The sequence below is a fragment of the Notamacropus eugenii genome, chromosome 1 (assembly GCF_028372415.1).
Source record: "Notamacropus eugenii isolate mMacEug1 chromosome 1, mMacEug1.pri_v2, whole genome shotgun sequence".
NCBI lineage: Eukaryota > Metazoa > Chordata > Mammalia > Diprotodontia > Macropodidae > Notamacropus > Notamacropus eugenii.
This window is the reverse complement of record NC_092872.1, coordinates 640,274-662,468: the sequence shown is the minus strand read 5'-3', so window position 1 is coordinate 662,468 and position 22,195 is coordinate 640,274. Positions and strand designations below refer to the sequence as shown.

General features: G+C 41.9%; 2 protein-coding genes across 2 annotated transcripts; both read right to left on the bottom strand.

The window, feature by feature from the left end:
- Positions 1-14,339: 14,339 nt before the first annotated feature.
- LOC140530113 (histone H2A-like) lies at positions 14,340-14,956 on the bottom strand. The gene has a single exon (XM_072649378.1). The coding sequence runs from the start codon at positions 14,888-14,890 to the stop codon at positions 14,459-14,461; it is 432 nt and encodes a 143-aa protein (XP_072505479.1). The 5' UTR covers positions 14,891-14,956; the 3' UTR covers positions 14,340-14,458.
- A 752-nt stretch (positions 14,957-15,708) lies between these two features.
- LOC140530107 (whey acidic protein) lies at positions 15,709-21,911 on the bottom strand. The gene is made up of 5 exons (XM_072649364.1): positions 21,792-21,911; positions 20,496-20,642; positions 20,035-20,199; positions 19,204-19,350; positions 15,709-15,871 (listed from the first exon to the last, which is right to left on the bottom strand). Exons 1-5 carry the CDS (start codon positions 21,859-21,861, stop codon positions 15,825-15,827), a joined length of 576 nt encoding a protein of 191 aa, XP_072505465.1. The 5' UTR covers positions 21,862-21,911; the 3' UTR covers positions 15,709-15,824.
- Positions 21,912-22,195: the final 284 nt, after the last annotated feature.

The following is a 22,195-nucleotide window of genomic DNA, read 5'->3' as shown; positions in this document are numbered from 1 at the left end:
GTGTGTGTGTGTGTGTGTGTGTGTGTGTGTGTGTGTGTGTGTAGTACCCTGATGTGATCACTTTCCACACACCACAATGTCACAGTGTTGCTACTCACAGCTTAACCAAAAGTACTGCTTTTTAAGCTATATCTTAACAACAATCCACTTCACAGTTAATTAATCGGAATTAGACTGTTGTTTGGTCATTTAAATACCTCAAAGATACATGAGTAACATTTCCCCTAAATGTAGCACAGAATTACAGTTGATCACTCCTCATGGCTACTCTTGATGATGGTTCTGGAGGGGATTTTCCCCAAATTATATCACTGGTGGTCCCTTTTTCTCTATAGGCACACGATACCTTAATTTTCTTTTTAATATGATTCCTTTACTGGGGAGTACGGGAAAGAGGGACCTTGCCTGAACCTCATGTTAGAGAGACGTCATCTAGCAGTTGCAAGAATCCCACCTTGCTTAAGGAATCTCCTCTATCCCAATCTCCCAACTTCATAGACACATAATGATTTACCACAGGGGGAGAAAAAGCCAAGTGACTGCATTATAAACTTTCTCTCTTTTAGGAAGTCCACTGAATCATCAACTTTTCTGGCTCAGTTGCTTCATTATTTTTAAGTTCCCATGTGCCCTTCTCCACTAAGGGCACTATATTGATAGAAGTAGCCAGAAAGATTGACATCTTGGCCATGTTCCTAAAGTACCTTGAATTTTCCTAGTTACAGGTTCCCTGGGATAGCCAAGGCCAATTCATCCTCTGCTGGTCCACTTCATGCTCATTCTGCCTTTAAGTAAGTAGGGGTCAGGTTGTGGAAGACCTTAAATACCACTTTCAGACATTAGGAGTAATCCTATAGTTTATTGAAAGTACTTGTATTAGGGGATATGTGTGGGAAGTTTGCAAAATTATATTTTAGGAAGATGAATTAAGTGATATGCTTGGAGAGAGAGGGTGCTGGGTTTCACAAACATAGTATACTGTAAGAAAGACAGGAAGAATTGGAATGCCAGTCCTTACACACTGTCAGAAAGGCAAATGTCCTGATTTTCAAAACAGAAGAGATTTTCAAAAAAGAAAGAAAAGCTTGACTTTGATTCCTGAGAAAAGTCTAGAATGGATCATTAACGTGAGTAATTATTGGCAAACATATCAAAAGGAAAGCAGTGACTGCAAAGAACCACATCACAAATGCGCCATGGCAGCCTAGCCCTCATTTTTTTTTGACAGGATTACTAAAGTAGTAGATGAGGGGAATGCTGTGCAAATAGCTTACTCACATTTTAGCAATACTTTTGATAAATATTTCATATTATCTTGTGGAGAAGCTGAAGAGAGATATAGATTATGAACAAACACAATCATATGGACTCCGAACTGCCTGAATGGATGGACTCAAAGAAGAGTTAATTATTATAATTCAATATCAGCATGAAAGGTTGTCTCCAGTGGAGAGCCCTTGGGACCTGTGCCCAGTCTGATGCTGTTCAATACTTTTATCAGAGACTTGGATAACTGCATAGATGGTTACACTCATCAACTTGTAGATTACATACACAATGCTTGGAGATATAGTTAATACTCTGGATGACAAAGTCAGCATCTGGGAGGATCTAGACAGGATAGAGTATTAGCTGAATCCAATAAGATGAAATTCAGTAGGGATAAATGTGAAGTTTTGTACTTGGGTAAAAAAAAAATCACCTTCAGATGTATAAAATGGAGAAGCCATGGATAGATAACAGTTGTCCTGAAAAATGTCTGGGAGTTATTTGAGTTCAATAGGGGTCAATGGTATGATGTTGCAGCCAAAAAGCTAATTTGATCTTGGCCTGCATTAAGAAGGGAAGAACTTCCAGTAACAGGGAGGTGATAATTAAGCTCACTGGCTTATATTTGTAGACTTTTATTCTCTTTCCTTTCTGATAATCCAGGTGTTTACCCTTCTCCATTCTTGTGGTATCTCTTGTGTTTTCCATGAGTTTCAGATGTCATTGATGACTTCTCTCTTTCACTCTATGCAAGAACATTTGTTGTGCTGGGTCAATAAAAAACAGGTGAGGAACATCAATGATAATCATTCAGTCGTTTTTTTTTCTGCTGTGTCCAACTCTTTGTGACCCCATTTGAAGTTTTTTTAAAAATTAATTTATTTTAGTTTTCAACTTTCACAAGATTTTGAGTTCCAAATTTTCTCCCCATCTTTCGCCTCCACCCACCCAAAGGCAGTGTGCATTCTGATAATCATTTTCCCTAATCTGCCCTCCCTTCTATCACATCCCTCCTTTCTCTTATCCCCTTCCCCTCTATTTTCTTGAAGGACAAGATAAATTTCTATACCCCATTGTCTGCATGTTTTATTTTCCAGTTGCATGTAAAATCAATTTTTAACATTCGTTTTTAAAACTTTGAGTTCCAACTACCCTCCCTTCCTCCTTCCCCACCCAACCCCACTGAGAAGGCAAGCAATTCAATATAGATTATACATGTGTGGTTATGCAAAGGGCTTCCATAAAAGTCATGTTGTGAAAGACTAACTATATTTCTCTCCATGATATTCTTCCCCCCATTTATTCTGTTCTCTTTTGATCCTATCCCTCCTCAAAAGTGTTTACTTCTAATTACCCCCTTCTCCCATTTGCCCTTCCTTCTATTATCCTTCCCACCTCCACTTATCCCCTTTCCCCACTTTTCTGTGTTTTAAAGTAGATTTTCATACCAAAGTGAGTGTGCATGTTATTCCCTCCTTGAGTGAAATGTGATGAGAATAAGATTCACTCTTCCCCTCCATTGAAAAAGCTTTTTCTTACCTCTTTTATGTGAGATAGTTTGCCTCATTCTATTTTTCCCTTTCTCCTCCCAATATATTCCTCTCTCATCCCTTAATTTTAATTTTTTAGATACCATCCCTACCTATTCAATTCATCCTGTGCCCTCTGTCTAATGGGTATAATCCCTCCAACTATCCTAATACTGAGAAAAATCTCAAGAATTACAAATATGATCTTTCCATATAAGAATGTAAATGGTTTAACTTCAGTAAGTCCCACCTTATGATTTCTCTTTCCTGTTTACCTTTCATGTTTCTCTTGGTTCTTGTGTTTGAAAGCCAAATTTTCTTTTCAGCTCTGGTCTTTTCATCAAGAATGCTTGAAAGTCCTCTATTTCATTGAATGACCATTTTTTTCCCCTGAAGTATTATACTTAGCTTTGCTGGGTAGGTGATTCTTGGTTTTAGTCCTAGTTCCTTTGACTTCTGGAATATCATATTCCAAGCCCTGTGATCCCTTAATGTAGAAGCTGCTAGATCTTGTGTTATCCTGATTGTATTTCTACAATACTCAAATTGTTTCTCTCTGGTTGCTTGCAATATTTTCTCCTTGACCTGGGAACTCTGGAATTTGGCTACAATATTGCTAGGAGTTTTCCTTTTGGGATCTCTTTCAGGTGGTGAGCAATGGATTCTTTCAATATTTATTTTACCCTCTGGTTCTAGAATCTCAGGGCAGTTTTCCTTGATAATTTCATGAAAGATGATGTCTAGGCTCTTTTTTTTTTATCATGGCTTTCAGGTAGTCCCATAATTTTTAAATTGTCTCTCCTGGATCTATTTTCCAGGTCAGTAGTTTTTCCAGTGAGATATTTTGCATTGTCTGCTATTTTTTTCATTCCTTTGGTTTTGTTTTATAATTTCCTGATTTTTCATAAAGTCATTAGCTTCCATCTGCTCCATTCTAATCTTTAAGGAATTATTTTCTTCAGTGAGCTTTGGATCTCCTTCCTTTTCCATCTGGCCAGTTCTGCTTTTTAGGGCATTCTTCTCCTCACTGGCTTTTTGGATCTCTTTTGTCATTTGGGTTAGTCTATTTTTTACAGTGTTCTTTTCTTTTTTTTTCTTTTTTTTCTTTTTCTTTTTTAATGTTTAACAATCACTGCCATTCAATTGCGATTTTATCCCCCCCCCACCTACCCCCCACTACCCCCCTTACAGTGTTATTTTCTTCAGCATTTTTTGGGTCTCCTTCAGCAAGCAGTTGACTAGTTTTTTCATGACTTTCTGGCATCACTCTCATTTCTCTTCCCAATTTTCCCTCTACTTCTCTTACATGATTTTCAAAATCCTTTGTGAGTGCGTCCATGGCCTGAGACCAATTCATATTTTTCTTGGAGGCTTTGGATAGAGGAGCTTTGACTGTTGTCTTCTGTTTGTATGCTTTGGTTTTCCTTGTCACCAAAGTAAGATTCTATAGTCTGGTTCTTTTTAGGTTTTTGCTCATTTTCCCAGCTATTTACTTGACTTCTGAGCTCTTTGTCAAGGTAGATCTCTGCTTCCAGTGGGGATCGGGGGTGTATTCTCAGCTGATCAATCCTCCTGCAATCTGTGGGCCTAGAGCTCCAGAAACAGTGGCTGTTCCTGATGCTGCTGCCACAGGCTCCTCCTCAGTGTACTCTTCCATTCCCATCCAACACCCTGGGGCTGGGGCCCTGAACACTCTGCTCTCACAGGTTTTTTCCACCGACCTTCCAATTTGTCCTTGGCCCAAGATTCATCCCCCCCAAGGCTTGCTCAGATCTCATCTGTGCCAACATGGCCCATGCTGCACTGTGCTCTGCTCCCAGTGCAGCATGATAGACATTTCCTGGTGACCTTCCAGGATGTCTTAGGCTGGAGATTTGCTTCACTCTGTCATTCTGTGGATTCTGCAGCCCCAGAATTTGTTTAGAGTCATTGTTTTTACAGGTATTTGTCTGGGTTTGTGGGGAGAGTGCTACCAAGTCCCTGCTGTTACTCTACCATCTTGGCTCTACCCACCATTTGGAGTTTTCTTGACAAAGATACTGGAGTGGTTTGCCATTTCCTTCTCCAACTCATTTTATAGATGAGGAACTGAGACAAACCAGGTTAAGTGACTTGCCTAGGGTCACAAAGCTAGTAAGCATCTGAGGCCGAATTTGAACTCAGGAAGATGAATTTTTATTGACTCTAGGCCGAGCCCTCCTAAGCTACCTGATGAAGGATGGCACACTTGAAACAGTGACAGAGACTCTTTTGACACTGGTGATTTGCTGAAGCTGGCCACATATTCTGGGGTAACATGCCAAGGAAGGCAATCAGGTGAAGTTTTTTCTGTTACAATACTTGTTTTGAAAATGTAAGTTTGCTCCAACAGGATTGATATAGTAGGGAACAATTTGAGCGTAATGTGGATTTTGAATTTGCTTATCTGCAACTGTCTATAAGAAACAGTGAGAATGCAGAATACTGCACCAAGCTGACATGAAATGTGGAAATAGATAAAAGGTGCTCAAGGCTCATGGCTCAAACATCTACTGGCTTCCCCAGTGTTCCAAGTGTGTAATCTTGCAAGGTTTTGTCTTGCTATTCTTTCATATTTTTTTAACTTTTCTATTAAAAAAACCAAAACCTTCAACAACTCATTCAACATTCCAAGTTGAGTCATTCATAGCCACGGACTTTGACAGGCAAAACCAATAGCTATATAAAACTGTACTACAGTTTTTTATTAGGTTCCTATCTTTTTTTTTTATGTGTCACTGATGAAGTTTTTGAGTATTATGCTCCAACCCCATTTTCCCCATAAATCCTGTGGTTTTTTATTTTGCAATTTTCACATAGCACAGTGATTCTTAGGAATGTATGTATTGCTTTATATCATAACTACCTGTACTTCTGCGATGGACAAAATGTGAGGTGGAAATTTCTGAATTTCTGAGTCTACTGTCATTTCTAGTATGTGAATTTGTGTGTCTCCCTAGAGTTTGGTCTCAAGGAGTTCAGCTCCCCAGAGGAATTGGTCTGATTTTTTTTTCTACTGAGCTGATATTTAGTGAAGAGATTCTGTTTGGTCTTTGGGTAGCAGAAAGGAACCAGGGAAACAAAGTAGACTTGTCAGATTGCTAAAGGAGTCACCCTCAGTGAGATCTGGCCTCTGATGATGCTGAATATGTCCGTGAAAATCTTTTTCTCAGGTTTCCCCGATACACACAGTCATAAGAGACTACCCCAAGAAGCATTCTTTTATCTGACATAATGACTGGGAGTTTAAAAACTCACCTAAGCAATTGCAAGCAAAAGTGTAAGAGAACACAGATTTTCTTAACTTTCTTTTCCAAAGATATTGCGTAAACATCCAACTTACAAGTACCATGAGTTGAAGAATCCCCAGTGCCATGTGGAGGATGGACCTTATACAATTTCCATTAACATACAACTTGCCTGAAAGGTACACACCGGAGTTCCAGGTCAATCCACCTTGCGAGAGTTAATTCAAGGTCTATCATAGTACCTTGGAATCCTGACCTGGCACAATCATTGGAGAGGAGGAAAGGGAGAAAGCAGTGTTCTGATAATCTTACAGCAATATAGTGCATGGGAATTTAAAAGTGAAAAAAGATGATCTGCATTTAAAAAAACCAAAAGAACAATACTAATAATGGTGCACCATAGTGTCATCTGTTAGCCTTTGTTAGCAACTATAAAACTGGAGCAAGGTTGGTTCTTGCCATTATAACTGAGGTTGTACAAGGTCCTGTGTCCAAAAAAGGTGTCATATTGAAAAACTAGGTTGGGTTGCTGCAGAGTGGTCAAGATTAATTACCCTGTGTCTCCCTAAGTTTTCTCTTCTCCAGGATAAACACCTAGTTCTTTCAACCAAACTCCTCATAGCAGGTCTCCGGCGTTCTCTCTATCATCACCTTATGTGCTCCATGTTGTCAATGTTCTTCCTAAGATACAGAGTCGAAGTTTGAAGACAGTATTCTATACATGTGGTTGGACTAGAGTACATTGAAACTGTCACTTTCTTACCCCTGAACATTATACAACATCTTTTAACATAGTCTGGATTCGCATCACATTTTCGCTGCCAGGACACAGTGTTCACATACACATTGAGCTTGTGACAAACCCACATTTTTTTTACATATGAATTGTATTTTATCTATAATTCTCTTGTACTTATGAAACTGATTTCTTGAACCAAAATATATATGGTTATAGTCAGTGTGATATAGAGGACAGAGTTTTGGACTTTGAGCTAGAAAGACCAACCTGTTTTGAATCCTTCCTCAAATACTATGACCATGGGTGATTATTTAATCTCTATGTCTTTCATTTTTCCATTTGTAAAATAAGGATGATAATAATACCTGAGGTCACATGAGATAATATATGTAAAGTATTTTACAAACATTAACATGTACTATGTAATGTGATCTGTTATTATTTCTTCTTATTAAATTTCAACTTAGGTTTGATTTTTCAAGGTCTCTTTGAGTGCCCTTTCTGTCATCCATTGGAATGTCAGGGATGAAAACTAGATTGTAAAAGACTGAGGATGAATAGCTAATGAGGAAGTAAAGACATCAAGTGTAGACCACTCTTTCTAGATGCTTGATAACAGAAGGGACCATAGCTTGAAGGGTAACAGAATTAAGAGAAAATATCCTTTTAGACAAGGAGAGCCTTGTAGTTTGGGGGGAAAGACTCAGTAGAAAGGGGAAGACTAAAGATACATAAAAGAGAGAGAGGTATAAATGCTGGAGAAAGGACATGAGGCAGGCGAATGGGAAAAGATCAAGGGTACAAGTTGGAGGGGTTAGCTTTGTCAAAGAGAAGGGTCACCCCTTCTGGGTACTGAGAGGTGAAGAAACTGAGACTTCTGTTTTGCCCCAGTTTCTTCCTCTATAAAATGGGAGTAACAACCTTCCAGAGTTGTGAGTATCAATGAGGTAATACTTTTGAAGTGATTAGCACGGTGCCCAGCACATAGTAAAAGCTTTATAAATGTTAGCTATTGTTATGGTTGGAGAAGAAAATCGCAAACCACTCCGTATCTTTGCCAAGAAAATCCCAAATGGGGTCATGGAGAGTTGGACAAGCCTGAAAACGACTCAGTGACAACACTATTATTATTACTATTGTTATTGTTGAGGAAATCCATGTCAAATGGCTCCAATCTTGTCAGTAAAGGAGAATTGGAGAGGAAATAGGTTCAAGTTGGCAGCCTTGGATTACCTTAGAGAGTCTGGAGCAGGTACTACTGGAAGGAGAAAAGGGAGGAAGAAAAGGTGAAGAAAGAGGTGGAAAGAAGAAGAGAGGCTTGAGACTTTGAGAACGCTACCATGAGAGTCCTGGAGTACAGAGGAATTGATGCGTTGGGAGATATTGGACCAATACAAGTGTGCTTATACATTTATTTGTAATAGGACAGTAACTTCCCAGTGTTTATTTGGTCACTTAATGGACCTGATCTACTTGCTTTGGGGAATTTCTGTTCACCTGTGGACATAGAATAAAATTTTTATATGCCCAAGAACATGTGTCCAATGTCCTGTTAGTTATCAAAACCAACAACGATTTAATTTGGAGCCCCTCGGCTCTGTGATGGATTAGCAGTTCTGATGATAATAACAGCTGTTTTTTAAAATGGCATTTTAAAGTGCACAAAGCAATTGCTTCACTCTCAAAATGTGTATTGTGAGTATTGTCATCTCTATTTTACAGAGAAGGTAACTGAGACTTAGGGAGGTGACCTCATCATAATTATATTATAGTTAGAAAGCTTGAGTTAGTAGACAACACAGTTAGCCTGGGTTTTAGCCACTTGAGAGTAGAGGCAGAGGAGACAGATTGGTAAGACATATCCAGGTGTGAAGGGGTGACAAGGTAGGGAGGCAGAAATTGAAGGAGGCAAGAGGTTCAAGACTGGAAGAGAGGTCTGAATGACTAGGTGTTCTTTTTATTCACCTACAAATTCCCACCATGGGCAGGGTGAGGCATGAACCCAGGACAAATTCAGGAGAAGAAGGAAGGATCAAGGGACTGAATGTCATGAGCTGAACAAACAAATGAAAAGAACAAGACAGTGGGAGAGGTAGAAGAAGGAAAGAGGATTGTGGTCAGAGAAGAGAATATGAGACAACGCAGTGATGGCTAAAGTATGACTGCCCTGGCTGAGATGAGTATAAATGTCCATAGGAGTTGGAAAGTTCAAGGAACTGTGAGATCGCGGTGTTAGAAGGGTCACTGATGTGAATACATACATACATACATATATACATACATACATACATACATATATATACACATATATACATAAGTATATATTTATTATAGAAACCCAAATAATAGAAATCTCTTTCATAAGGCTTCAATTTAGTTTGATATCACTAAAAATAGTCCATTTTCACATCATTCCAGTTGTAGTCATTGCAGCATTATCTAATTAATAACTTTCATCTGGACATGCTTACTTCCCTCTCTCTAAGAATATTCCAGCTAATGTCTACCTTATTTTTCTAATCACTCAAGGCACCCTAAAACATGTAAGCCAAGAAAACAGTACAGTCTTTAAAGCTACATTCAGTTAATGGATTCAATCCCTATGATTGAAATTCCATCCTAATGGCCACTCATTTCATAGGAAAAAATGTACAATATTCCTGTGAGTCATTTAATCTTTCAAACTTACCTTTACTCTTCCACAAATCATTCTAGGAGAATACAACTTAGCTAGTTTAAAAAAAAACCCACACGTTATTTTAGTTTTGTAAAATATAATTCATTAATACATTTGAAATGGTCAAGTCAACAAATATTTTAAGCACTTGCTGCTGGAATCTATTGAGTAAGACGGGTAACATGGTTGGACTCGTGCTTTAGGAAACTCAGTTTAGTGGCTGAACGGAGGATGGATTGGAGTGGGGAGAGACTTGAGGCAGGCAGACTCACCGGAAGCAAGCTATTGCAATAGTCCAGGTGTGAGGTTACTATGTCCTACACCAGCGTGGTTGCAGTGCTGGAGGAGAGAAGGGGTCATATTTGAGAGCTGTTGCAAAGGCAAAATTGATAGACCTCAGCACCAGCTTGGATGTGGGAGTGAGATAGGAGTTCAGGATGACTCATAGGTTATAAGCCTGAGGTACTGGGAGAATGGTGTGGTCCTCTACAGTAACAGGAAGGTAGGAAGGGGAAAGATATTGGACATGTTTAGTTTAAGATGTATGTTGGATATCACCCAGTTTGAGATGTCTGACAGGCAGTTGGAAATTCAAGATTGGGATTCAGCAGAGAGTTTCAGTCAAGATAGGTAGATTTGAAAAACATTAGCATAGAAATGGTAATTAAATCTATAGGAGTTGATGAGACCACCAAATAAAGTAGAAGAAAAGAGGGCCCAGGATAAAACCCTGTTAAAGCATATGATATGGATGAGGATCCAGCAAAGGAGACAGAGAAGGAGTGGTCAGATAGGTGGGAGAAGTAGGAAAGAAGGTTGTTCCAAAAACCTGTAGAGAAGAGGAGAGGGCAGAGAGGTCAAGGAGAATGAGTATTGAAAAAGGCCTTTGGTTTTGGCGATTAAAAGGATCATTGGTAACTTTGGAGAGAATGGTTCTGGTGAAATGATGAGGTCAGAAGTTGAAAATGTAAAGGGTTAAGAAGAATTAGAAGAGAGTGGAGGCACCTATTTTAGATGGCCTTTACAAGTTTAGCCACAAAGGGCAGAAGAGATAGAGGATGATAGTTCATGGAGTAAAAATGAGTAAGTGAAGTTTTTTTGAGAATGAGGGAGACATGAATATGTTTGGAGATAGTAGGAAATGAACCATAGAAAGGGAGGGACTGAAAATAGTTAACAGAGAAGGGTAACACAGGGGGTTATAACTTGTTAGAGGAACAGGATGGAACAGGATCAACTGAGCAGGTAGATCAGCCATTAGCTTTCATAAGGAGGCCACTTCATCATATGAGACAGAAGTGAAGAAGGAGATAATAGCAAAAGATATATATGAGAGAGAAGAAGGAGCAGTTGGGCCTCAATTTCTTCTGTAAAATATGAGGCAAGGTTCTCAGCTGAGAGGGCAAGAAGAGAGGGAGCCATAGGAAATTTGAAGAGGGATGAAAAAGGTGGGGCAGAGGTCTAGTAGGATTGCCTAACAGCAGTGAGGGCCCAGGTGAGGTTATGTATCATAAATTTGTAGTGGATCTAATCAGAATGGTGGTGTAATTTTCTTCACCTTCATCCAGCAACGTACGTGTAGGAAGCAAGGGAGCAGATGGTAAGTGATCCAAGGCTGGAGCTTAGCAGGATGCAATCAGTGAAATGATAAAGTGGTTAGGGATTCAACGGTTCACCAAGAAGCACCAAGATGGGAGAAAGAAGAGAGAGCGTCTAGTGCAGGGAAGATGGGTTGGGGGAAAACTGAGGAGTTGAGGGACTGGCAGCCATAATATAGATAAAGTGTAGGGTCTGGTAAGAAAAGGCAGAGGGAGAGGTGGAAAGTCAATAGAGGATTTCAGAATTCCTGAACTTGCAGGTGGTATATTTGTGGGTGATGGCAAGATCAAGGGTAGGACACCATCTTTGTGTGTGACTGAGATATAATAGAGGAGTAGGTCATGGGAAGTGAGTAACTGAGTGGTTAGAGAGTTTGAGAAAGAGTCTCTATGTATATACACACATATGTATATGTATACATATACGCAAGCATCTATATATATACATGTACATACACATGCACATGCTACATGTACACATATACACACATACTATATATACATATATACACACATACACACTATATATACACACATACATGTACACACATACTGTATACATACATATACACACATAATATATATACATACATATACACATACTATATATATACATACATATACACACATAATATATATACATGCATATACACATACTATATATATACATACATATACACATATACTATACATATGTATACATATACATATATGTTGAAGTCCCCCAGTATGAGGGCAAGAGTGGTCAGGAGAGAAAAAATATAAGCCCTTCATTGAACTTACGTTGTGGAGCTAAGCAGTGGAGTGTTATATGTGATTTGATGCTGATGCTTGTTGTTTTCGATACTTTTTCAAAATATAATTTTGCCATAAAAATGTGAAGATCATTAAAACAGTACCACACAAAACAGCTTTTCAAATGCTTACTGTAAGCAAAGAGAGAAGATACTTGCTCAGATATTTGAAATTATCTTATTATGATCTAAACAAAAAGAGATGCCAGTGACAGTAACAAACAAGGTTCAGAACTGAATATAGTGATAGGATTGCAGTTACTCATGTTTGAAACTCAAGGTGTGTATGTGTGTGTGTGTGTGTATATGTGTGTGTGTGTGTGTATATGTGTGTGTGTGTGTGTGTAATTTTAGCTCAAAACAGCTAAGTACTCAGTTTCGAAATATAAATCAGACATTTTTTAAACAGCCACAATTCACTCTCAAGTCCATTAATTTCCTCTGGCAACCCAAAGATTAAACACATGTTCTGTTCATCTCAAAAGTACTAGATATTGTGCACCATCGACATTGCAGGACAGTTGTTTATAACTAGACCTCTGATGCCGGACTCTAGCTTCCATCTTGCACAAGCCATAACCACCTTCATCAAGTACAATTGTCTGAGCAGTCTGTAAGTTCTGCTCATACTGTGTTGGCCAGTGTTGGGTCCAAGAGTAGGTATTGTGGCAACATGCCCCAAATTAGGGTGTCTATTAAGTTTTTTAGCAAGCCAAAGGAAGGGCATCTCAGAGTTGTAGTTACTTTTGGCTGAAATGTCATAACACTAGGGTTTTATTCCAATGGAAGACTGGATTTCTCCTTGACTTTTTTGTTCTTAATATTCACTTTGTTGCCACTCGACACTGAGGTATAACTTCACATGTTCTCATATCTGATCTCTATGCCAGGTAGGTTCATTCTTGTAAGTAGTTCTCCACGTTACATTAAACATTATAATGTACACTGAGCTTGAATGGAATAACCATCTTCCAAACTACCAAATTCCTCTCATGGCCAGATGTATAAAATATGTTGAACTTAATAGAACCTCTGTTAGTAAGGAGCACAAGGGGATGGACCTCAACACTCAAATAGCTGCGTACTTCTCAAATTTACCAGTCAAGCTGTATTTACCAATGTGATTTTTCTGGTACCACCATTACCAATGAATACCAATTAAAGTTTGATCTAAATTCAGGGTTCTCCTTAGGTGGCCATATTATGATGGCTCTTCCAGAAGTGTCATCATCTCTGCCAGACTGAGCAACGGAAAGATGATGAAAACATAGTTCCCATCAATGTCAATTTTAAAGTCACCAAGAAGGGGAGAAAGACTATCTAAATCATGGGGGAAAAGATGAGAAAATGCCAAGGGTTTGGTTGGTCAGGAGGAAGTGGTATAGGTGAATTACGTTACTGAAAGGAGGAGAGATCATCAATGACATAGAAGTGCAAAGAGCAAATCTATTTTGACGATGGTTCTGTGAAATGAGAATGACTGGGAGCCGCTCAAAGGCTGCTGAGGAGGCAGCTTCACTGAGGTAAAGAAAGCGTGTATAGGCTTCAGGTAATGAAGGAGATGGAAAGGATTTTCAATTTTCCAATTGTGTAGCAGTTTTCTACATTTAGCAGGATTCTGACTCCTGTTGACAGAAACCTTGTGTTGCCTAGCAGTAAAAACAGGGAAGGGTAAATTAAAAAAGGCAGACTGACAAATTTGGAAAAGCACAAATTACTCCCCACTATATTTAAAAGACCACATAATGCAACAATTGCAATGCAATTAGAAATAACTAGAAAGGAAGATGGACCAGCTAGGTGGCACAGTACACAGAATACCAGGCCTGAAGTCAGAAAGACTCATCTTTCTAAGTTCAAATCTGGCCTCACATATCCTAGCTATATGACCCTGGGCAAGTCACTTAACCCTGTTTGCCTTAGTTCTGAACTGTAGAATGAACCAGAGAAAGAAATGGCAAACCACTCCAGTATCTCTGCAAGGAAAACCCTGCATGGAGTCATGAAGAGTTAGACATGACTGAAATGACTGAAGCACCACCACATCCAAAGAAGATGTAAAGGATCATGAAAGCAGGGTCTAGATCTTTCTGGGATCAGGAGGGAACGAGATTAAGAGATCTGGAATCTGCTCCTATACTCATCCCTCTGAATTAACCCCTCTTCTACATTTAAAGATGCACAGGTCTCCTCTGCCTTAAAATATAACAACCATAGCTCAACCTGATTTTATTCTAAGCAGGGCCAGGCCAGTGGTAGGAGATGAAATTAGGAATGATAGGTTGAGCCCAAAGAGGGAAAGGCCTTGAAAGCCAGGTAAATTGATACTGTAAAAATCCTGTGCCTATCCCCATAAAGAACTAAGAGGTCAGCTCATACTCCATGAGACAGGACCACAATATGGTCCCCAAGACACACAACACATGAGCACACCTCTGGAAGTAGGATGTACAAAGGGAATGATGAGTCTGAACAAAGCTGCTTTGGATTTAATCTCTTTCAATAGGTTTGCAGGGTGATGAAATTGGAAGGCCCAGAGAACAGAAGCAGCTACTACATAAGACTCTGGGCTCTCTCCAAGCTGACTCACTTGGCCTTCATCGAATGGGTAAGGGGATGTCCAACATGGCTCTGGCTGCTACAGGTCTTGTTGGTTGTCTGTAGCAGCTCTGAGCGGATGGGAGGCAAGACCCCACCCTGGGAGATGGTGACATGGCCAAAGAGCTGGTTGAGCTCAGCATCGTTGCGCACAGCCAGCTGTACATGGCGGGGAGCAATGCGGCTCTTCTGGTTTTCACGGGCAGCACTGCCTGCCAGCTCCAGGATCTCAGCAGTCAGGTACTCCAACACTGCAGCCAGGAAGACAGGGGCACCTGAGGCCAGTCTCTGGGCATAGTGGCCCTGGCGCAGAAAGCGGTCCACACGGCTCACGGGGAACTGCAGCTGGGCCCTGGAGGAGCGTGATCGGATTTGAGCACGGGAATGCGAGGGTCTTTGGTGACTCCGCTTCTCAGGCATGACGTTATCCTGAGTTCTTCTGGCATCCCCAATGAGTCCAGGCGCCTGTGTTAGGTCGCCTGTCAAGGACCCTTTTATACACTCAGACTCACTATTTCAATTGGCCAGTGGATAGCCAATGGGGAGCCAGAGACCCATTGTGAGATGAGACACTCCTCCTAGCTGGTTGTGATGTCATTACCTTCCACTTTCTTGCCAACTCTTTCTCCTTGGGCCCCTTTCCTTAACTTCGTTTCCTTATGATGGGATCACAATTTCCTAGATGGAGGCTGAATAAATAAGTACTCCATCCTTCACAGAAACTAGCTTTTTCAGACGGACACCAGTCCATCACTAGTCATTCAGAGAATATATTGTCTTATTCCTAGCAAATCTCTTTCCCGAATATTACCTTCTAACAAAATGCTATACTCAATGGCCACAGAATACATGTTTTATTGTATCTCCTCCCCTGGTATGTCCTCTTCCATTTTCTTCCAATTCATATCCATCCTTCACTGCCCAGCTCTAGTCGTTGAAGCAAGGCTTTCTTGAGCAACATGGCCTACAGTGATGTCTCTCACATCACTTATTATTAGTATCTATGTATTTATGTATTATTCCTATACTCTTGGTTTGTTATATTGAGCAATTTATCTCTTGTATCGATATTTAACTCTTCACACATTACTGTCTTCTTTTCCTAAGAGCAGGACAACAGCAGAATGGTCAGTAGTAGCTAGACTCTAAAACCCTATGATCACACGGTTCTGTGACTCTAGAAGCTGGATCAGGAAAGAAAAGAGAAAGCAGTGAGAGCAAAGAAACGCCATCTGCAATTCAGAGTCAATGCCTTTATTAATTCTTGCAGGGGTTGGAGCCTCAAGGGAAAAAAAAAGATATCTGGACTTTCAGGAGTAGGTCAATGGGACTGTCTGTTCTCTTGGTTCAGTCCTCAGAGGGCTAGTAAGGTGCTTTCATCTTGGGAAGCTTCATACTCCTCTGGAAAAGAAACATAGGGACCAGGTCAGAGCCATGAAAGGGACTGGCCACAGACTTGGATTCAGGGTGTTGAATGGTAAGGAAGGGAGCTTGAAATGGGCTGAGGTTATGAAACCAACCAGGGCGACTCAAGCAAGAGGATCCACTCTAGCTAGACAGATAGGGTCAGAATGGGAGGAGAGCTTTCAAGAAAGGCTAGGGGCTGAGTGGGTACTAGAAAAAAGTACCAAGGAGGTGAGGTGAGGTGAGAGGCAGATGGTACAGTAGAAAACACACTGGATTGAAAGTCACTGCTCCTTACTGCTACCATGCACTTTCTGTGGAGCTTTGATAACTTCAGGTCTAACTCCTACAATCCTATAACATGGATCTGTGGCCCCAATCTGCCACTAACTGGTGTGGCCTAGAGCAAATTACCTAATGTCACTGAGCCAGTTTCCTCAACTGATGTGACATGCTTCATGATTATAAAATAGTGTTATTGGCGGTGATGACAAAAAGGAAAGGCAATATTACCATGACAGTCAGCCTTTGCCAGAACTAGAAAACAGGAAGGGGTAAGATGTTGTCTTTGATAGTTCCAGTCCAGGAAACATCACAGCCTGTAAGACTAAACGGTTGAGTTGGGGTGTGTGTGTGTGTGTGTGTGTGTGTGTGTGTGTGTGTGTGTGAAATTGATTGATCAGGTATGTGTTGGTGGTGGTGATGGATGCAATAGGAAAGAACTGATGGCCCTTTCTTATTCTTATCCAACCTATCCTTGAACCTTTCAAAGATCCACAAGTCTCCTCAATGCTTCCATCCTCTGTCCCCTAGCACTTTGTTTTCCTAATATATTCAGCCTTATGCACACATACACATGCTATCTTTGAACCTAATGCTGTACAGAGGAGATACAGTTCTGGTCTCTATCCTCAGAAGGGAATGGCATAGAGGCAATGCTCCTGGTCTAGAATCATGAGTTCTGGGTTTTAGTTTTGGCTCTGCCATCTAATTAATTATCTGTGTCACCTTAGGTCCCCCTACAAAAGCCTTTCCTGATCCCCCTTAATGTTAGCATCTTCCCTCTGTTAACTGACCCCAATTTAATCTGTACAGAGCTTGTTCGGGTGTAATTGTTTGCACGTTAACTCCTTCATTAGGCTGTGAGTTTCTTGAGAGCTTTCTTTTCTGTGTATCCTGCCATCTGCTTGTGCCTGGCACAGAGCAGATGCCTAATCAATGCTAATTGATAACTGGCTGACATTTACATGCACAGATAGAAATGTAGCAGACACAGAGAAAACGAAATTTCAAACAACATACAAATGGATGGATGAAAGCCCATTTCCCCATGCCTAGCACAGCGCTCAATATGGAAGGCCCTTAATAAATTTTGTGTGGGTAGATGGATTCCCTCCCTCAGGCCTGACACATGGTAGATGCTCAGTGACTTTTGGATCTGGGAGGAGAAGGAGGAGAAGGGTCATTAGGTAACCATAGTATAACGATGATGGCTCTTATTGGCATGGTGACTACAGAGATTTACAAAGTGCTCTGCTCACAAGAAGTCTAAGGAGATATAATACAATCTTACTACAAAAGTGTTCAGTGGTCTTCCATGTCCACTGTGGTCAGGTGCCAGGGGTACATCCAAAGACAGAAAAGGAATGGTCTGGCCTTAGGAAGTTTATACTGCAAATACAATATTCCCCCCATTTTGTAGGCTAGAGAACGGAGACGTCATGTAAACCAACCAGCTCTTTTATCAGATAGGGTCCCAGAAGCCCAGAGATGGTGAGCCGTCTGTCTGTACAGGGTCAGAAGGAACAGCATCAAAGATGGAAATCCTGAGGAAACTGACCCAGAGAGGTCAGGTGACTAGTAAGGGTCAGAGCTGGAATCTGAAGCAGGCCTTCGGACCTCTTGGGCTGGTGCTCCTTCCATTTTATCATTCTATCCAGGCCTTCCTAATAAGAAGGTCTTTATGACTCTGACTGCAGTTGCAGAAAATGGGAGAAGTGTTTGATATTATTCTGGGTGTGCTAGACTGGGAACGAATGAGCAGCTAGAGTAGGGCTGGAGAACCTGGCCTAAGTCTGAGGTCTTCACCTTTGGAGGATGGGGAGGAGAAAGGAGAAAAATCTCACTCTCCCTGGAAGAGACAGGGAGGACAGAGGGCTAGGCTTCCAATCTCACCTCTGACATTCCCAGTCTTTGGGAAAATTACTAACCTCTGTTTGCCTCAGTCCCCCCATCTGTTTAAAAAAAGAGGGGGTTGACCTAGATAACCTCTAGGGAACTCCCTTCCAAGTCTAAATCTATAATCCTACAAATCTTTTCCATGCCTCATGCTTGGGCCCCTGCACTAGCCTTCCTGACTCAGATTAATCTAAAACGTCGCTCTCTTCATGTATACTCCTTATAGAGAGTCTTCAATGTCTCCCTTTTATCTACAAAACCCAAAACTGAATATAAACCCTTTAGCCTGGCATTGAAACACATCTTCAGTCTTCCCCTGATCCACCTGTCCATCTTATACCCCATTACACCAGTCAGATCCGTTTCCTTACTGTCCAAACTTGGAGTCAACTGAGAGTTAGCAGAAATGTGGAGGACTGGCTAGTTCACTCCCACCTCATTTTGCAGATAAGGAAAGTAAAACCTATATTAGAGGAAATGACTTGCCAAGGCCACACAGCCAGTAAATGTCAGAACCAGGATTAGAACCCATGTCTCCATAACCAGTGCGTACTTATTGTCATTTTTATGGCCTTCATACCTTTTATCCAACTATTCCCACTATGCCTAAACTTCCTTCTGCCCATCCAGAAACTTTCCCATATTTCAAAGCCCAGCTAAATTCCCACCTCTTCCCTTTCCAAATGATGCAATAAAGCCAGGCCCAGCTGATCTCTGAATTCTTCCAGCACTTAGAGAGTCATGAATCCTAATAATGTCACACTCCTACAGTGCTTTCAGGTTTGCACACAACCACTCTTTGAGGTACGTAGTATAGTATTATTACACTCATTTATAGAGAGCAAAATTGGGATTCAGAATAGGGGATGGGACTTGGCTGAGGTCATATGATAAAGGGGCTAGGACTTATACCCAGGACTGCTGATGTTCCTAGATTAGGACTTTTACCACTATGCCCCCTCTAGATAGTTCTAAAATGAGATTGTCTAGAGTTAAGTGACACAGATTCCAGGTCCTGAGTTTCCAGCTAGATGGTGAGTTCCCCACCAAGGAAAGAAAAATCTTTTTTATGCTTTTTGGCATCTCCCAAGGCAGAATCTAAATGAGCTGATACAGTGAGAAGACTCTAAGCTTTGCCATCTGATTTTTACCTGGGAAAGGATTTGTACACCTCCGACCGCAGGCAGAAGAACAACACTTTTTATTTTCTTTGCATTGATCATCTCTCTGACAGGTGTGGAACCAGGACTTCTTCTCAGGGCAGATCCCAGTCACAGCAGGACATCGACCAGGCTTAGCTGTGGGGGGAAGAGATGGGGGATAATGTGGGTGAGAGGACATGGACAGTAGCCTTGTTACCAGAATGGGGCAGAGGGGACCTGCCAAGAGGCGGCCTTGCAGCAGTAAACTCGATTTCTTTTGTCATGGCACTTCCACTTGACTCCCTGGGGTTTCCTTATCTGTAAAATGCACAAGATGGGGTTGGTTTTGAAGACCTTGAGTTTGATGAGTCCTCCCAACTCTCCATCTATGATGTAGTGTTCTAGGTCCCAGCTCTGCCACTTCACTAGTTCTGTGCTCACAGGCAAGTCTTTGACCCTTGTATCCTCGCTGATAAAATGGCGGTAAATGGTACTTGCATGTCCTATCTTCCAGATTATTGTAAGGAAGTCTAACATTTATATGGCACTTTAAGATTTTGAAAGCACTTTAAAAATATTATTTGATCCTTACAACATACCTCTGAGGGAAGTGCTATCATTATCCTCATTTTGCAGATGGGGAAACTAAGTCTGAGAAAGGTTCATTGACTTGCCCAAGGTCACACAGCTAGTAAGTGTGTGAGGCAGGATTTGAACTCAGGTCTTTTAAACTTCAGGCCCAGCAGGTTCTATCCACTGTGCTACCCAGCAACCTTAGAAAGGCAGGAACCTTAGAAATGGTAAACTTTCTTTAGAAACACATATAGGGATTCTTATTACCTTTGACAGGCATGAAACAGGTTTGACCACAAGAGCTAGCACAACATTTTGCTTTCCCTTCACAGTCCAGGTCAGTCTTACATGTCTTATCGCAAAGCTGTTTGCGCTGTTGCTCCTCAGAGGAGGAAGAATGAGAGGTTGCCACGGGGCACAAGCCATCCTTCTCTGGAAGAGAGCAGAACCAGCAGTGGTGGGGGTTGGTGGCACAGGTGGCTTTCTTCTCCTATGCTGCACAGGGCCTGGGGAGTGGGGTGGGACTCTTATGTCTTTTCCAGGCAGCTGGAGGAGCTGGGGGGAGCTGAACTACACAGAGGAATGCCTCTACTTCCGATTCCCCGTCTACTACCCATCCCTATAGCTAACTCTAATCCTAAATGAACCCTGATGGAGGAATCCCAGAGTCTCAGTCCCCATGGTCCCAGAGAGAGGGAGCATTTCTCTACCAAACCAAGTTATCTTACCTTGGGTAGTGTTCATACACAGCCAGCTGCAGCCCCGTTGGCAGCATCTCATGTTTTGGGGGCAGCTGGCATCATCGTTGCACAACTGTTTACAGTCACGTCTGTCTAACAAGACCTGGCGAAAGTCTGGGCAGTACCCAGCCTTCTCTGCAATGAACAGGAGCCATGAGCACTCTGGAAGATAAGTCCTGCCTCTTCTCTGCTGACACCTTAGTTCTCCCCAGCCTTGTCCCATCTCCCCTTACCATTTCCTCCACCTCCCTCTCTTCCTGCCTCCTTTCATGAAGGCAGGGCTCTAAGGTCCTTTCCATGTCTAAATCCTTTTCTCCTATGACAAGGTGTTCCTCATCTCTCCACCTGTTGAATCATTCTCATCAAGTTCAGAGGCTGCTTCCTCCTTGACGATTTCCTAGCTATATCCTTAGTTAAGTGTCCTGTTCAGTACCAGCCTTTTCTGGACTACTCTGTCTCCTTGCCTTGGCACACTTTAAAATCTACTTGTTTCCCCTGTTCCTCCCTCCCTCACCTTAAATGGCCAACTCTTGTTTTCGTCTTTGGAGTCCTGGTGTGGAGCAGTGTCTGCCACACTTAATAGCAGTTTGTGAAATTGAGACTCTCTTTCCTCCCTTCTCTCCTTCCCCACTTTCCCCCCTCCATCTCCTTTCTTTTCCTCCTCTCTCCTCAATTCTTTCCTGATCTTGTACAGAAGCTGCATGTCCACCCCAGGGGCCACTTTGTAGAGAGGTGAGAAGAAAAGCAGAGCTTTGCCCAAGAGCCGGGAAGGCCAGGGAGATCCCACAGCTGGGGAATGGGGATTAGAAATGAAATGTGGGGTGAGGAGAGGGGGAGGGAGATGGACAGCTGGAAGCAGCAGGAGAGTATCCCCCTAGCAGAACTGGAGGTTGAAGCTAGAACCAGAAAGAATGTACTTCTGGAAATCCAAAGTGAGATCCAGAGAGATGAGGGGGCTGTTCAAAGTCACAGAGTTAGAGGGTATTCTAGAACCCTTGTTTCCTGACTGAAGAAACCCTTTCCATGACACCTCCTCATTTCTAGGGATCCTTGGAGTCAAGAATGGTTGGTAATCAATGGAGCCATTGTTTGCCTTGGCTAGATTTCAGCCTTACCAACCCCCCTCCCTGCCCAATCTTCTTACATTCTAGATGGGAAAAGTGAGACTATGGAATTTAGGGGCTGGGGACTCCAGGAGGGCCCCAAGCACACAGTGGAAGTGGGACTAGGAAGGAGGAAGAGATGAGAGGAGGAGGGCATCTGCAGCAGCTGCGGCTCTCCTACCTGTTGACTCCTGAGCAGCCCATGCTCCTAGGGCCAGAAGGACCAAGGTCAGGATCTGCACTGGCTGCATCGTGAGGCAGTGGCTTCCTCCCACTGGGTTAGGGCAGTAGATGAATGGCCATCCTAGTGCTGTGGCAGGATTTAAAAGAGAGCAGATGAGGGGGATGGGGTGGGAGGGAGGGGCCAGGAAGGGTGGAGCAAAAAGTGGAGAAGGGGGCAGGGGAGAAACAGGACAGCTGGTTCTCCTGTGAGTTCCTGGTTCAGTTCCTGGTTCCCTCCTTTTAGGGGGAGGGAAGGAGGGTAAAAGCCCTAAACTGGGAGCCAGAAGACATCCCCCCTGACCAATTTTTAAACTAATTAGTTGCATGGCTATAGACGCAGCACTTCATGGATCAGAACTTCAG

Coding starts and splice junctions, on each gene's coding strand:
- LOC140530113 (XM_072649378.1), bottom strand. CDS start 14,890: ATGCCTGAGAAGCGGAGTCACCAAAGACCCTCGCATTCCCGTGCTCAA.
- LOC140530107 (XM_072649364.1), bottom strand. CDS start 21,861: ATGCAGCCAGTGCAGATCCTGACCTTGGTCCTTCTGGCCCTAGGAGCA. Junction 20,200..20,495: donor GTGTATGAACACTACCCAAG/GTAAGATAACTT, acceptor GCTCTCTTCCAG/AGAAGGATGGCTTGTGCCCC. Junction 15,872..19,203: donor GTGTACAAATCCTTTCCCAG/GTAAAAATCAGA, acceptor TTTCTTTTCCAG/AGGAGTATGAAGCTTCCCAA.